The sequence below is a fragment of the Mastigoproctus giganteus genome, chromosome 2 (genome assembly GCF_048544385.1).
Source record: "Mastigoproctus giganteus isolate SK-2022 chromosome 2, ASM4854438v1, whole genome shotgun sequence".
In the NCBI taxonomy this organism is placed as follows: Eukaryota; Metazoa; Arthropoda; class Arachnida; order Uropygi; family Thelyphonidae; genus Mastigoproctus; species Mastigoproctus giganteus.
This window is the reverse complement of record NC_143576.1, coordinates 84,389,333-84,402,891: the sequence shown is the minus strand read 5'-3', so window position 1 is coordinate 84,402,891 and position 13,559 is coordinate 84,389,333. Positions and strand designations below refer to the sequence as shown.

At 38.8% G+C, this 13,559-nt stretch overlaps 1 protein-coding gene across 1 annotated transcript in view; it reads right to left on the bottom strand.

Annotated features, from left to right (window-relative positions):
• Positions 1–13,559, bottom strand: part of LOC150089381 (cytosolic carboxypeptidase 1-like) — a 669,910-nt gene that overhangs the window by 362,975 nt on the left and 293,376 nt on the right. Inside the window, exon 10 of the mRNA XM_090389963.1 lies at positions 10,418–10,645. Coding sequence (XP_090246089.1) covers positions 10,418–10,645 — 228 coding nt within the window. The remainder of the gene's footprint in view (positions 1–10,417; positions 10,646–13,559) is intronic.

Below are 13,559 nucleotides of genomic sequence, written 5' to 3'. Positions count from 1 at the left end.
TTCATTATACTCATCAGAGTCATTAGGCCTATAATACACTCCTACTATCAAATTTGCTTTCCCACTGCTTTCACCATTGCACTGTTCACCCATGTCAACTGGATGCCCTTCCTTAGATTTGATGGGTTTCTTAATTAATAGCATAACCCCTGCTCCCTTCCTATCCTGTATATCCTTACTCCTCAACTTCCATTTCTGCATTCCTTACATCTGTTGTTTTGTATATTTATCAATGATATTGATGAAGGTATATCAGGCTTAGTGTCGAAGTTTGCAGATGATACAAAGGTTGGCAGGGTTGTTAATGACAGTAATGGCAGTGTGCTACTGCAACAGGATCTAAATAATTTGGGCAGATGGGCTAAGAAGTGGCAACTGAAGTTTAACCTTGACAAATGCAAAGTACTGCATATGGGTACAAGTAACCCAAGAGAAAAGTACCAACTGTGTGGTACTACACTTAAGGTGGTAGAAAATGAAAAAGACCTGGGAGTAACTGTGCAGTCAGATATGAAGTTTTCTGAGCAATGCAGACAGGCTGCCAGGGCAGGTCATGGGGTTTTGTCAATGATATATAGGAATTTTGCTAGCAGGGAAAAGGAGGTGATTGTCCCTCTGTATAAGGCAATGGTCAGGCCACGCCTTGAGTACTGCGTACAGGTCTGGAGGCCTCATTTTAGGAAGGATGTCGATTTGCTTGAGCGTGTACAGAGAAGGGCAACAAGATTGGTGAGGAGAATGAAGGGATCCTCTTACCAAGAGAGGCTTAAGTTCTGCAAATTGCAGTGGCTGGAGACTAGGCACCTGCACGGTGATCTGATTGAGGTGTATAAGGCCTTGAATGGGTTGAGCATGCTGAATTCTGATGGGATCCTTCCGCTTGTTCAGATTACGAACCTAAGGGGGCATAAATTCAAATTAAGAAAAGACAGATGTAGAATAGATGTGTGGAAATTTGCCTTTAGCCAGCGGTTGGTTAATTGCTGGAACAAACTTCGATCTGTCATTGTGGAAGTTGATAGGTTGAATAAATTTAAGGAGGAACTGGACAGGCATTTGGAGGGAATGGTGTGATTTTTTTTTTTTTTTTTTTTGGCTGATGCTGCATAAGCTCATACACTTGCTTTCTTGCATCACATGGCACTACTACTACTACCACCACCACCACCACCATGTCTCTGAGATCTCAACAATATCTGCCTTTGAGGTTTTGATCGGCATATCAAATTCATCAAATTTATTTACTAAACTCCTAGCATCAGTGTACACACAAGTATACATGCACCTGTTCTTATTCTTAGCTACCTTAACACAGCCCATGTATTTATTTGTTCTGCGATGACTCCCAGCAGTCCCTGAAATCCCCATCAACTTGTTTTCCAGGCGGCTGCACATTCCAATACAAGTTGTGCAAGAAGCACTTTCACCCCTGCCTGCGGCTCCTGTTGTTGTCATTGTGTTTGGATTTAACAGCACATAGGCTGCTAGGACCATATTGTGTCTTTCTAATGGTTAATAGGAAATGCTAACATTTCAATACCTGTTATATTTTATGGTCTATTCCTATGTTATTGAGGAAAGTAAATGGTTCTTTCTTATTAGGGTGATCTCCAAGAATCTGCAATAATGTTAGTGATGACTGTGCATTAGCACGTTTTAAAGCTGTTTGAGCAGATATTGAGAAGGTGAGGACAGTCCACTAATAAATTATGAATAGGCAGTTGCACATGACATGATGTGCATTGAGAAGCGCTATTATTCATTAATAGATATAGGTGTGTGAGGCAAATATGTCCAATTCTTAGCCTTCCTAGAATTACTGCTTCTCATCTGCTTTTCTGGAAATTGGACAGCCACAGCTTTGAATAAAGTTTTATTTGGTAAAGTTTATTTCTGGATAACCACTCCAGATTATTGACCAGCTATTGTAACATGCTTTAAGGATGATGGGTTTGAAATTGGTATATGGAACTTGACAAGTCTGTAAAATAGAAGTAACTGGTTGTTTGGCTGCAAGATCTGCCTTTTCATTTCCTGCTATCACAGAATGCCCTGGGATCCAGCAGAATATCACAGTTTGGTGTGACTCATTACACGCAAGTAATTTAGAATGGATTTGTTTTATTATAGGGTGAGAGGAGTTGGTATTACTATTTATAGCAGAGACAGCACTGAGTGAGTTACTGTATATTAAAGCTCACAGAATTAGATGTTTAATAATGTGATCCAGAGCTAAGTTTATAGCATAAAGCTCAGCAGTGAAGATACTGCATTCTACTGGTAATGAGACAGAAGTGGTGAATGACGGGAAGCCTGTGGCTACTGTTAATCTATCAGTCCCTGTATCTTCCCAAGCTAGCAGTTTTCCGATCCTCCTAACACTGCCTTGATAAGCATCAGCAAATATTCTTTCACCCTTTCAATTTAAGTGTATCCCATCCCTGTAGAAGCAATCTCTCTCGTTCTCTTTCTCTTTCTCTCTCTCTCCTGTTAACAAGCTCAGACCAGGCTGAGAAAAATTCTACCCCATGTGTCTTGCACAGTCTCTCCATGGCCGAATTGATTGACAAGGCTCTCATCATATACTTCCTCATATCGTGTCCGGGCAGAACTGCAGACACTTTCAAATTCAACCCTAACTCTTGGCTTTTTCTCAACAATAACCTGTACCTATTATAAATGGATCTATCATTTTTGCACAGCTTCCTCAGCATTTTTTTTTTTTTATGAACTATCTCCATATTCTTTCAATAACTAACATTTGTTCTACTAGTGCTAAAGGCACCAATACAGGAAACTGCTTAAGCTTTTCTTTGCTTAAAAAAATAAAAAACTTTTTTTTTTACTACAAACACACTAGCCACTGAAACACAAAGTGATAACTTCTCATTAATTTAAATTTATCAGAAACTCAGATTTAGATGCTTTCTTTTCAAACCAACATTCTTAGATGCCATTACGAATAACAACATCTAAGAAGGATGATTTTTACTTATTTTGTTGGTTTTTAAGTGCATCAGCAACTTAGATTTTTTGTACAAGTGTGTACATGAGCTGAGTAGCACGTTGTGCACTGAAAAATCTGGAATAACTCCATGTGCAAAACCTTACTCCACCTGCCTGAGGCTTTTAGAAACTCGATGACAGAACTCAAACCCCAAAACTCTCCACACAAGTGAACTATGGAATATCTTTCCATATTTATTATGCAATTGGTCCATTAGTCAATGCAATTTAGTGGTGAAACCCATGTTTAGACTCTAGAGCAAAGTTTCCGGCATCCCCCCCCCCCATACTTCTCCTTCAACCCATGCACGGTACTAAGTACTATAGGTTTTGATACCTTTCGTGTTTGGGGTTTTCATAAAAAAAAAAAAAAAAAAAATTTGCATTATGTATATCTTTCACTGGTGTTTGCTAAACTTCATTAAAAGCTAATGTAATTCAAATTTGGCTTCATTCAGATTTTGCTAAAAGAATTTAGTCCCATTTGAACTTTGTAAATCAACCCTTTAATGACATTCTGGTTGAAATATCAAAAAGAAATCAGTTTTAAATTAAATTTAATTCAGTTTATTATAATATGTTTTATATTTTAGGAAAATGTTTATAAATTCGAAAAAAAAAAAAAAAAAAAAAAGCAGCGAAATTCAAGCAGAGATAACAGTGGTCAGCAATAAAACATTTTTTTTTTTTTTTTTTTTTTTTGTTCCCTGTAAAAATTCAGGGTGATTCTTGTAGATCTGACTTTTCTGAATTCAAATATGACAACCATATTGCTGTTATCCCCACCAATTTTAAAGGAGAGAGATTAAAGATAAAAACTAAGTTTCTAGTACAGATTTCATATATTTTAAGAAAATGTTACATACACAATACTAAATATTGAACATGGCTCTATTAACCTTATTCTATTTACAAAATGTTTATCTGAAAAAAAAAAAACCGATTATTTTATCATTTTTTCCCTTTTATAATCATCCATTGGTGTCTCTAATATGAGATTCCAACATTGTCAAGAAACCAGGTGCAAACTCAGAGTTCTGAGTTTGAGTTCTGATGGGAGTCTATCAGAGTTTGAAGTGTAGTGTAGATTGCCCTCGAAGAAATTGATATGAGTGGGCCCATCAAGTTCTCAAGATGGCCAGTTCTCACTTCTGTGCAGCAGGCAACACAGAGGCAATCTCCAATGCAGAATGTGCTGGTCCCACATGAACTAGTTATTGTTGGCGACTCTATTGTCAGGGAGACTGGGAATAAACTATACAAAAAGGATAAGTGGAACAGAACCAGGGTATGTCTGCCAGGGGTAAAAGTTGATGATGTTGCAAAGCAGATATCATCTTTTAAGGGCACAAAAGGTGATATTGTTGTACACGTTGGCACTAATGACCTTAAGAGTAAGAGATCTGCAGATTTAATTAGCAAGTACAGGTCAAAGTTGAAAAAAGTCGCAAGCTAGGGTTGAATTTGAAAGTGTCTATAATTCTGTCAAGACGCAATAGGAGGGAGTATATGGTGAGAGCTTTGTCAATTAATTCTTCCCTGTAGAGATTGTGCAAGGCTCATGGGGTAGAATTTTTTTCAGCATGGTTTTTCTTGTTAACTGGCAAGGCAGCTTCTACATGGATGGGGGCACACTTAAATAGAAAGGGTGCAAGAATATTTGCTGATGCTATCGAGGCAGCACTAGGTGGGTTGGAAAACTACTAACTTGGGGAGATACACAGGCTAAAAGAGGTAGGAGACAGAGGTGAAAGTGATTCTTACAATTCTTCTATTGGAATGAGCAGCAGCCTCGAGAAAAAGGTGCTGCGGATGTCAAGGACTGCTTGGAGTCATAGTAAAACAAGTAAATACATTGGGCTGCATTAGGGTAACTAAGAGAAGGAATAGGTGCATGTATCCTTGCATCTATACCAATGCTAGAAGTATAGTTAATAAATTTGATGAGTTTGAAGTGCTAGTCAAGACATCAAAGGCAGATATTGTTGGAATATCAGAGACATGGTGTCACACAGATTTAAGCAGTGCAGAATTGGAATTTGGGGAATACAATGTGTACAGAAAAGATAGACAGGGTAGGAAGGAAGGAGGGGTTATGCTGTTAGATAAGAAACACAAAATCCCATTGACATTGGTGGACAATGCAATGTTGAGTCAGTGTGGTGTGACATAAGCACTGGGAAAGGGAAAATGAGAGTAGGTATGTGTTATATGCCTAATAAATCTGATGAGTACAATGAGCAATTGTGCAGAGAAATAGAGAGGGCCAGTAAATCAGAATTACTTATAATGGTGAATTTTAACTTTCCAGATATTGACTGGAACTTGTGGATTGGTCTCTCGCAAATCAGCGACTTTTGTGGATTTATTGGATGACTGTTTTCTACAGCAACATGTTCAAGAGGCAACCAGAGGAAGTAATACTCTTCATCTGATTATCAGCAGTGATTATTCATGCATTAAGAATTTGCAGATAAAGCAACCACTGGGTGACAATGATCACAGTGTACTGATATGGGATTTACTTAAAGATATAACTACCATGAAGGGTAAAGGGAGGGGCTTTTGCTTTCGTAAAGGTGACTACAGTGGTCTCAGACAGTTTTTAAATTCTATACATATCAGTTGGCAACACATCAGGATCAACTAATGTGTTACCAATGGTGAATTCTAAATGGGAAGCTTTCAGGGGCTTAATCTTGGAGATTAATAAGCTTTTCATACCAAATAAGAAAAACTGTTCAAGGTTTAGACCTAAATAGATGTCATATGAATTATTGAGGCTCATGGCAGAGAATAAAAATGCATGGGGTGCATATAAATTATCAGGCGACACAGAAGCCTATGGCAGATATAAGCTGGTCTGTAATCTGATGAGTACAATGAGCAATTGTGTCACAAAGGAGGTTAGGCAGGCAAAGGCAAATTATTACAAATCTATGGCAAAGGATGCAAAGGAAAACAGCAAAGAGTTCTTCAATTATGTACACTCTACAAGGAAGGGGATGAATCAGATTCGTCCACTTGATATGGATGGTTCAACTGTTGATGATCCTGCTCAGGTAGCTAACAAACTAAATGAATATTTTGCATCTACATTCACACATGAGGAGTAATTCAGGGAGGGGAATGCCAGAGGTGTATTAAACTCTGGCAGTAAGCTAGATAATCTTGTAATAACTGAGAGTAAGGTGGAGGAGAAATTGTTGAAGATAAACATAAGAAAGGCACCTAGGGGTGGATGGAATCTATCCAGCTATATTAAAGGAGGCGGCAAAGGAAGTAATCAAACCCTTAGCCATAATTATCAGAGCTTCCTTAGACACAGGGGAGTTCCATATGGACTGCTAGTGTGCGAATGTATCCCATTTCACAAAGGGGATTCAAGAGATGGCAGAAGTAACTATAGATGTGTTAGTTTAACTTGTTTTCAGGGGATTTTTTTTGGCTGATGCAACATAAGCTTGCTTTCTTGCATTATATGCTACTACTACTATTACTACATGTTACCCATTAGGTGCCTGGTTGCCAAGCTCTGTAAGCCCACCCATATAATCAGAGTATTTCCTCATTCTGTCAATCTCACCATTCGAGTTGCACATCTTTAGAACCTTTCAAGAAGCTCAAAGTCTTTTTCAGATGAGGTCTCGAAACGAGAACAAATTATTCAAAAGGTGAGCTTACAATTGTCTTATACAGTAGAATTATGACATCCCTTTCTCTACAGGATAATGTTCAATAAATCATCGATAGGACACCATGGGCTTTCCTGGCTGACTGTTTAAACTGGTTAGAAAACTTCACATCTGTACATATTGTAACTCCCAGATTCCTTTTCTGCTCCACTGTTTTTAATTCAAGCTCACCAAGTGTATAATTTATTTGTGGGTTGCTATTCCCCAAGTGCAAGACCTTGCATTGCGTAGCATTAAAACATAGCTGCCACTCCTCTGACATCTTTGAAGTCCCTTCAAGTCATTCTGAAGCACTGCTTGGAACTGATCATTAATGGCTCTACCAATCTTTGCATCATCTTCAAATTTTGACATCATGCCTTCTGTCCCTTTGTCAATGTCATTTATGAAAATGAAAAACAACAGTGGTCTAAGAACCAATCTGAAGAATATCCATTAATCACAACCCTCTGCCTTCTGCCCTGCAGCCACCCAGCAATATATCTTAGAATCTTATCAGTAATCCCAACCTGTTAAAGCTTATACAGTAACCTCTCATGAGAGGTCAAATGCTTTATTAAAATTCAAATCCAAATAAAAACTGTTTCCTAAATCCAGCTGATGAGTAAATGTGTTAAAATAGCCTACTAAGTCAGTCAAAAATGTTTTTCCCTTAACAAAGTCATGTTGTATGTCCTTCAGAATGCCATATCTATCAAAATATATACCTGGATTGCACTTTTAATCATTGATTCAAAGATTTTTCCTACCATTTAAATTAGACTAACCATTTTGTATTTACCAACTTCACTATTAGAACCACTTTTACGTATGGAGGATACATTGGCACTTCTCCAGTCCAAAGGAATCTGCCCTGAGTCCAAAAATGCCCTGATAATTAATCTCAGTGATCCAATACTCCCCCTCGCACTCTACCTCAAAACTATATCACTCTAAAGTAGCATTTTAGTAGTAGTAGTAGTAGTAGTAGTAGAGGCATGTGATGCAAGAAAGCAAGTGTATGAGCTTATGCAGCATCAGCCAAAAAAAAAAAAAAAAAAAAAATCACACCATTCCCTCCAAATGCCTGTCCAGTTCCTCCTTAAATTTATTCAACCTATCAACTTCCACAATGACAGATGGAACTTTGTTCCAGCAATTAACCACCCACTGGCTAAAGGCAAATTTCTGCACATCTATTCTACATCTGTCCTTTCTTAATTTGAATTTATGCCCCCTTAGGTTCATAATCTGAACAAGTGGAAGGATCTCATCAGAATTCAGCATGCTCAACCCATTCAAGGCTTTATACACCTCAATCAGATCACCGTGCAGGTGCTTAATCTCCAGCCACTGCAATTTTCAGAACTTAAGCCTCTCATGGTAAGAGGATCCCTTCATTCTCCTCACCAATCTTGTTGCCCTTCTCTGTACATGCTCAAGCAAATCTACATCCTTCCTAAAATGAGGCCTCCAGACCTGTACGCAGTACTCAAGGTGTGGCCTGACCATTGCCTTATACAGAGGGACAATCACACCCTTTTCCATGCTAGCAAAATTCCTAAATATCATTGACAAAACCCCATGACCTGCCCTGGCAGCCTGTCTGCATTGCTCAGAAAACTTCAAATCTGACTGCACAATTACTCCCTGGTCTTTTTCATTTTCTACCACCTTAAGTGTAGTACCACACAGTTGGTACTTTTCTCTCGGGTTACTTCTACCCATATGCAGTACTTTGCATTTGTCAAGGTTAAGCTTCAGTTGCCACTTCTTAGCCCATCTGCCCAAATTATCTGGATCCTGTTGCCGTATCACACTGCCATTACTGTCATTAACAACCCTGCCAACCTTTGTATCATCTGCAACCTTCGACACTAAGCCTGATATACCTTCATCAATATCATTGATAAATATACAAAACAACAGTGGACCCAACACCGAACCCTGTGGGACTCCACTAATACCCTTATTCCATGAAGAGCAGCACCCATTGATTACCACCCTCTTTCTTCTCCCACTTAACCATCCTTTTATCCATTGTAGCAACTTACCCTTAATACCATTCTGCTCCAATTTGTACAATAGTCTTCCATGCGCAACAGTGTCAAAAGCTTTCCTGAAATCCAAATATATGATATCAAAATTATTTTTTGCATCCAGTTCCTTTGTAACCAACATCATAATAACCAATCAAATTTGTCAGACAAGACTTTCCCTTAACAAACCCATGCTGTGTCTGAATTATTGCTGCAGTCTTGTCTAGATGATCCTGCAATGCATCTTTAACCAGTGACTCCATTATTTTACCTGGAACAGAAGTTAAACTAACTGGTCTGTAATTATTTTTGTCACCCTTCGATCCCCCTTTGTGAATTGGGGATACATTTGCACATCTCCAGTCCGTGGGAACCTCCCCTGAGTCCAAGGATGCTCTCATAATTATGACTAAGGGTTTGCTTAGTTGCTTTGCCGCCTCGTTTAATATAACTGGATAGATCCCATTGACCCCCAGGTGCTTTTCTTATGTTTAACTTCAACAATTTCTCCTCCACTTTGATCTCAGTTATTACAAAATCATTAAGTACCCTGCTACAATTTGATAACCTTCTGCCATTTTCAAACCTTAATAATTCCTCATGTGTGAATGTAGATGCAAAATACTCATTCAGTTTGTTTGCTATCTGAGCAGGATCATCAACAGTCGAACCATCTTAGTCTACGGTCCAAGAATGGTATGCCTTACACCAACGTAGATAGCATCTGGCATTAGCCAGAGTGATTAGCCATGGTCATGTGGCTTGTGGACAGCCATACGACCATGGCAAGCCATAACATGCAGTGTCCCGAGCACTGTTCTGGTGCTGATTGTCCCAATGATTTCACTGTGGGACTATATGTGTGCTGTGATGTCACTGACTTGCATTCCAAGTGGACAATTCTTTACAGGTCGCTCCTGTCGCGTTCCGTCAGCTTCCACTTTCATTTGTAGATCCCACCACCAATCACTGATCTAGGGATCTTCAGTGCTGTTGAAATGTCACATATTGACTAACTGCTTATGTGCCACCCTATTATCATTGTGCAATAGAAGTTGACCAACTCAGTTGTGCCACCTTGCATTCACTGTCATACTACTGACTCCTTGAAGGACCACATGCATATTTACACCTGTGTCTGACACGTGATGCTTAGGTAGGATATGACATACTATCATCAGAGGGGGGGCTGGATATTAATGATAGGGTAGTGTATATCAGATTTCTTTCCTTGCAAAATCTGAAATACCATGTGAAGTAATTAGTCTTCACTATTTTATTTGACTCAGTTTCACTGAACAAAAGACTAATAATGGTTTCTCCATATTCACAGTTCTCTACCACTTCCCTTTTTTATTACAAAATTTTACAGTAATAAAATTTTGTGCAATGTGTGCATGTTCCCACCTTATTGAATGCCCCCCACACAAAGATAAAGTGAAAGCATGCAGAACCATTTCAATTTACCTGCACACAATTAACACAGTAAGCTTTAGCTTATATGAATATGTTATCCATTCATCAAAGCCAGTAAAATTCTTAATTCAAAACAGATAACACAAAGGAGAAAAGCAAGAGAAGTGCAAAAAAAGATTTAATCTTAAAACATTTCAAAATAATTATCTTTTACCAATAAGAAATAAAATTAAGATATCATGCAACTTATTTTATAGGATAAAAGTGTTAACTCTAACTGACCTTTATATTCCTCATTTACTATGCTACGTGGAAGATCAGGAAGATGAAAAAATAATGAATTCCTACATGAAGAAATAGGCAGTGTCAGGGGGGGTAGACATCTCTGGATGATAAGACTAACAAGAGCAGCGAGTCGATCCCAGTTGATATTCCCTTCAGGTAATGACCGACACCAACATAACAGAAATGGTATTACCTGAGCATCAGACAAAGCTTCTCGTCCATTTTCTATAAATAAATAGTTTTTTTAAATTAAAAACTGATTATTTCGGTAATGACCTAAAGATTAAATACAAATTATTACAGAAAAAGCTGGCTTGGGTAAAGAAAGCCTGCACGAGAACGACGACAAACGTCGGATAACTTACGCGGTAAATTAGTTTGCCGATACGGCACTCTAGCGCTGCTCACTCGGTAAACAGACGGTAGGTGTTATCGGACTGGAGCAAAGTCGAGAACGATATACTGATTGACAGGTAGGCGTGGCAAACAATGAAATGATTGGTGGTGGGCGCGACAGACGACAAGCTATTAAGGTGCTGATTGACGTTATGATACGTGTGTATCCGCATGAGTGTCTTTAAAAATAAAAGTACATTAATAAAAAAAATTAATATTTTATTAATAAACAATTTATGTGCTAGTCCACTCATGATTCTAAAGAAAAAAGGTTAGGTTACCCCCTCCATTTCGGGAGAGGTTCAAGCTCCCATGGGATTCAAGTGGAGGTAACCTGACCTATTTTCACCCATTAGGGCATATTATTGAACAAGAAAATAAAAATACGGTCATAAAAAAATTTATTTTTTTATGAATGTATTTCTAAATATGACTGATTCTAAAGAAAAAAGGTTAGGTTACCCCCTCCACTTCGGGAGGGGTTCAAGCTCCCATGGGATTCAAGTCGAGGTAACCTGATCTTTTTTCACCGTTACAGTAAATGTTAGGGCATGTACGATTAGGACAAGTTACCATTAGTGCTGCTACAGTGATACTAAACCGATGTTATCGTGTGTTGTGTTCGCGCACCAATCAGCACGTCGTTTGCCACGCCTACCTGTCAATCAGTATATCGTTCTCGACTTTGCTCCAGACCGTTAACACCTACCGTCTGTTTACCGAGTGAGCAGCGCTAGAGTGCCGTATCGGCAAACTAATTTTCCGCGTAAGTTATCCGACGTTTCTCGTCGTTCTCGTGCAGGCTTTCTTTACCTTCGCCAAAAAGCTTATTGAAAGTTGATGATATTTGCAGATTTTGTGACCACAAAAGGTTGTTAAATGATGGAACATTTAATTATGACGGTACGAAGTTCTGAAAGATAAGAATTCTGTACCTGCATGCAGAACCGTTATGCTAATGCTAAGCAACACAGCTCACTTCAAATACAATGTATGAATTGGGAATAAACTTTCTCTGGTTTGTGGGCCAAAAAACCAGTTTACAAATTCACCCACCTACCAAAACTAAATAGAACATTTAATAATTTTTAGGAATCATGAGAATTTCCAAACTCTTAACATTTATTGATCTTTAGCTGCATGCGCTTTAGCATGATCTTTAACCATAATTTGTAGCCAAAATGTACTGTCCAGAAAAACCATTATGACCACCTAGGTAATAGTAGGAACATCCCAGGGTTGCCAGTTTGGCCAATGGTAACTTTTTAGGTTTAAAAAGTTACCATTGTCATTTTCATATACTGTAAATCTTTTAAGATCCCCTGAATGCTACACATTGCCTTGCTAATAATAGTATTGTATATATTATTCTGGGTGAAGTTCAGAACATGGGTATCTCCATTGCGAGCGTGGCCAAAGAACGGAGGAATTGTCCAGTCGAATTCTGTGATTGGCTAATTAACGGGAGTGCATAATTTACCTCATTTTGCATCCCTGATTGTTTGATTGGATGCAAATTCACTCTGATTTTAGCGGGAAATGCAAAATTATCATGCTGTTGTTTAGTCATCATAGTCTGCTCCGCTGCCATCGGTTATTGTGTATTGTTGCTATTCCATTTGCAAAAGGATGGATGCAAGACAGTAAGTGAATGTTGTACGAGTATGAATTTGATAGCATTAGCATTAGTAGACGCATATGATGCAAGAAAGCAAGCTTCTGCAGCATCAGCAAACCCCCCCTCTTCCCTCGTTTGTTCCAAATATCTGTCCAGCTCAGCCTTAAATTTATTTAGGCTATCAACTTCCACAACAGAGGATGGAAGTCTGTTCCACCAACCAACCACACGCTGGCTAAAGGCAAACTTTCGCACATCTATCCGACATCTGTGTTTCCTCAATTTGAATTTATGCCCTCTCAAATGATTATTCTGAGCAAGAGGAAGAATTCCATCAGGATTGAGCATGCTCAAATCATTCAAGGCTTTATACACCTCAATCAGATCACCTCGCAGGTGCCTAGTCTCCAGACACTGTAATTTGCAAAATTTAAGCCTTTCTTCGTAAGAGCAACCCTTTGTTCCATTCACTAATCTTGTTGCCCTTCTCTGTACTCATTCCAACAGCTCTACATCCTTCTTAAAATGAGGCCTCCAGACCTGTATACAGTACTCTAAGGTGTGGCCTGACCATTGCCTTATATAAGGGGATAATCACCTCCTTATACCTGCTAGAAAAATTCCTGTATATCATTGACAAAACACTATGAGCTACTCTTGCAGACTGTCTGCACTGCTCAGAGAACTTCATATCTGCCTGCACAATTACCTCTAGGTCTTTTTCGTTCTCTACCACTGTCAGTGTAGTACCACAGAGTTGATACATCACTCTGGGGTTGCTGCTTCCCATATGTAGTACTTTACATTTGTCAATGTTAAACTTCATTTGCCACCTCTCAGCCCATCTGCTCAACTTTTCTAGATCCTGTTGCAGCAGTGTACTGTCATTAGTGTCCTTAACAACCCTGCCAATCTTCACATCTTCTGCAAACTTGGACATTAAGCTTAATATACCATCATCAATATCATTTATAAATGCAGAAAACAACAATGGACCCAACACCGAACCCTGAGGGACTCCACTAATAACATTAGTCCACGATGAGCAGTGTCCTTTGATTACCACTCTCTGTCTTCTCCCACTCAACCATCCCTTTATCCATAACAGCAATTTGCCTCCAATGC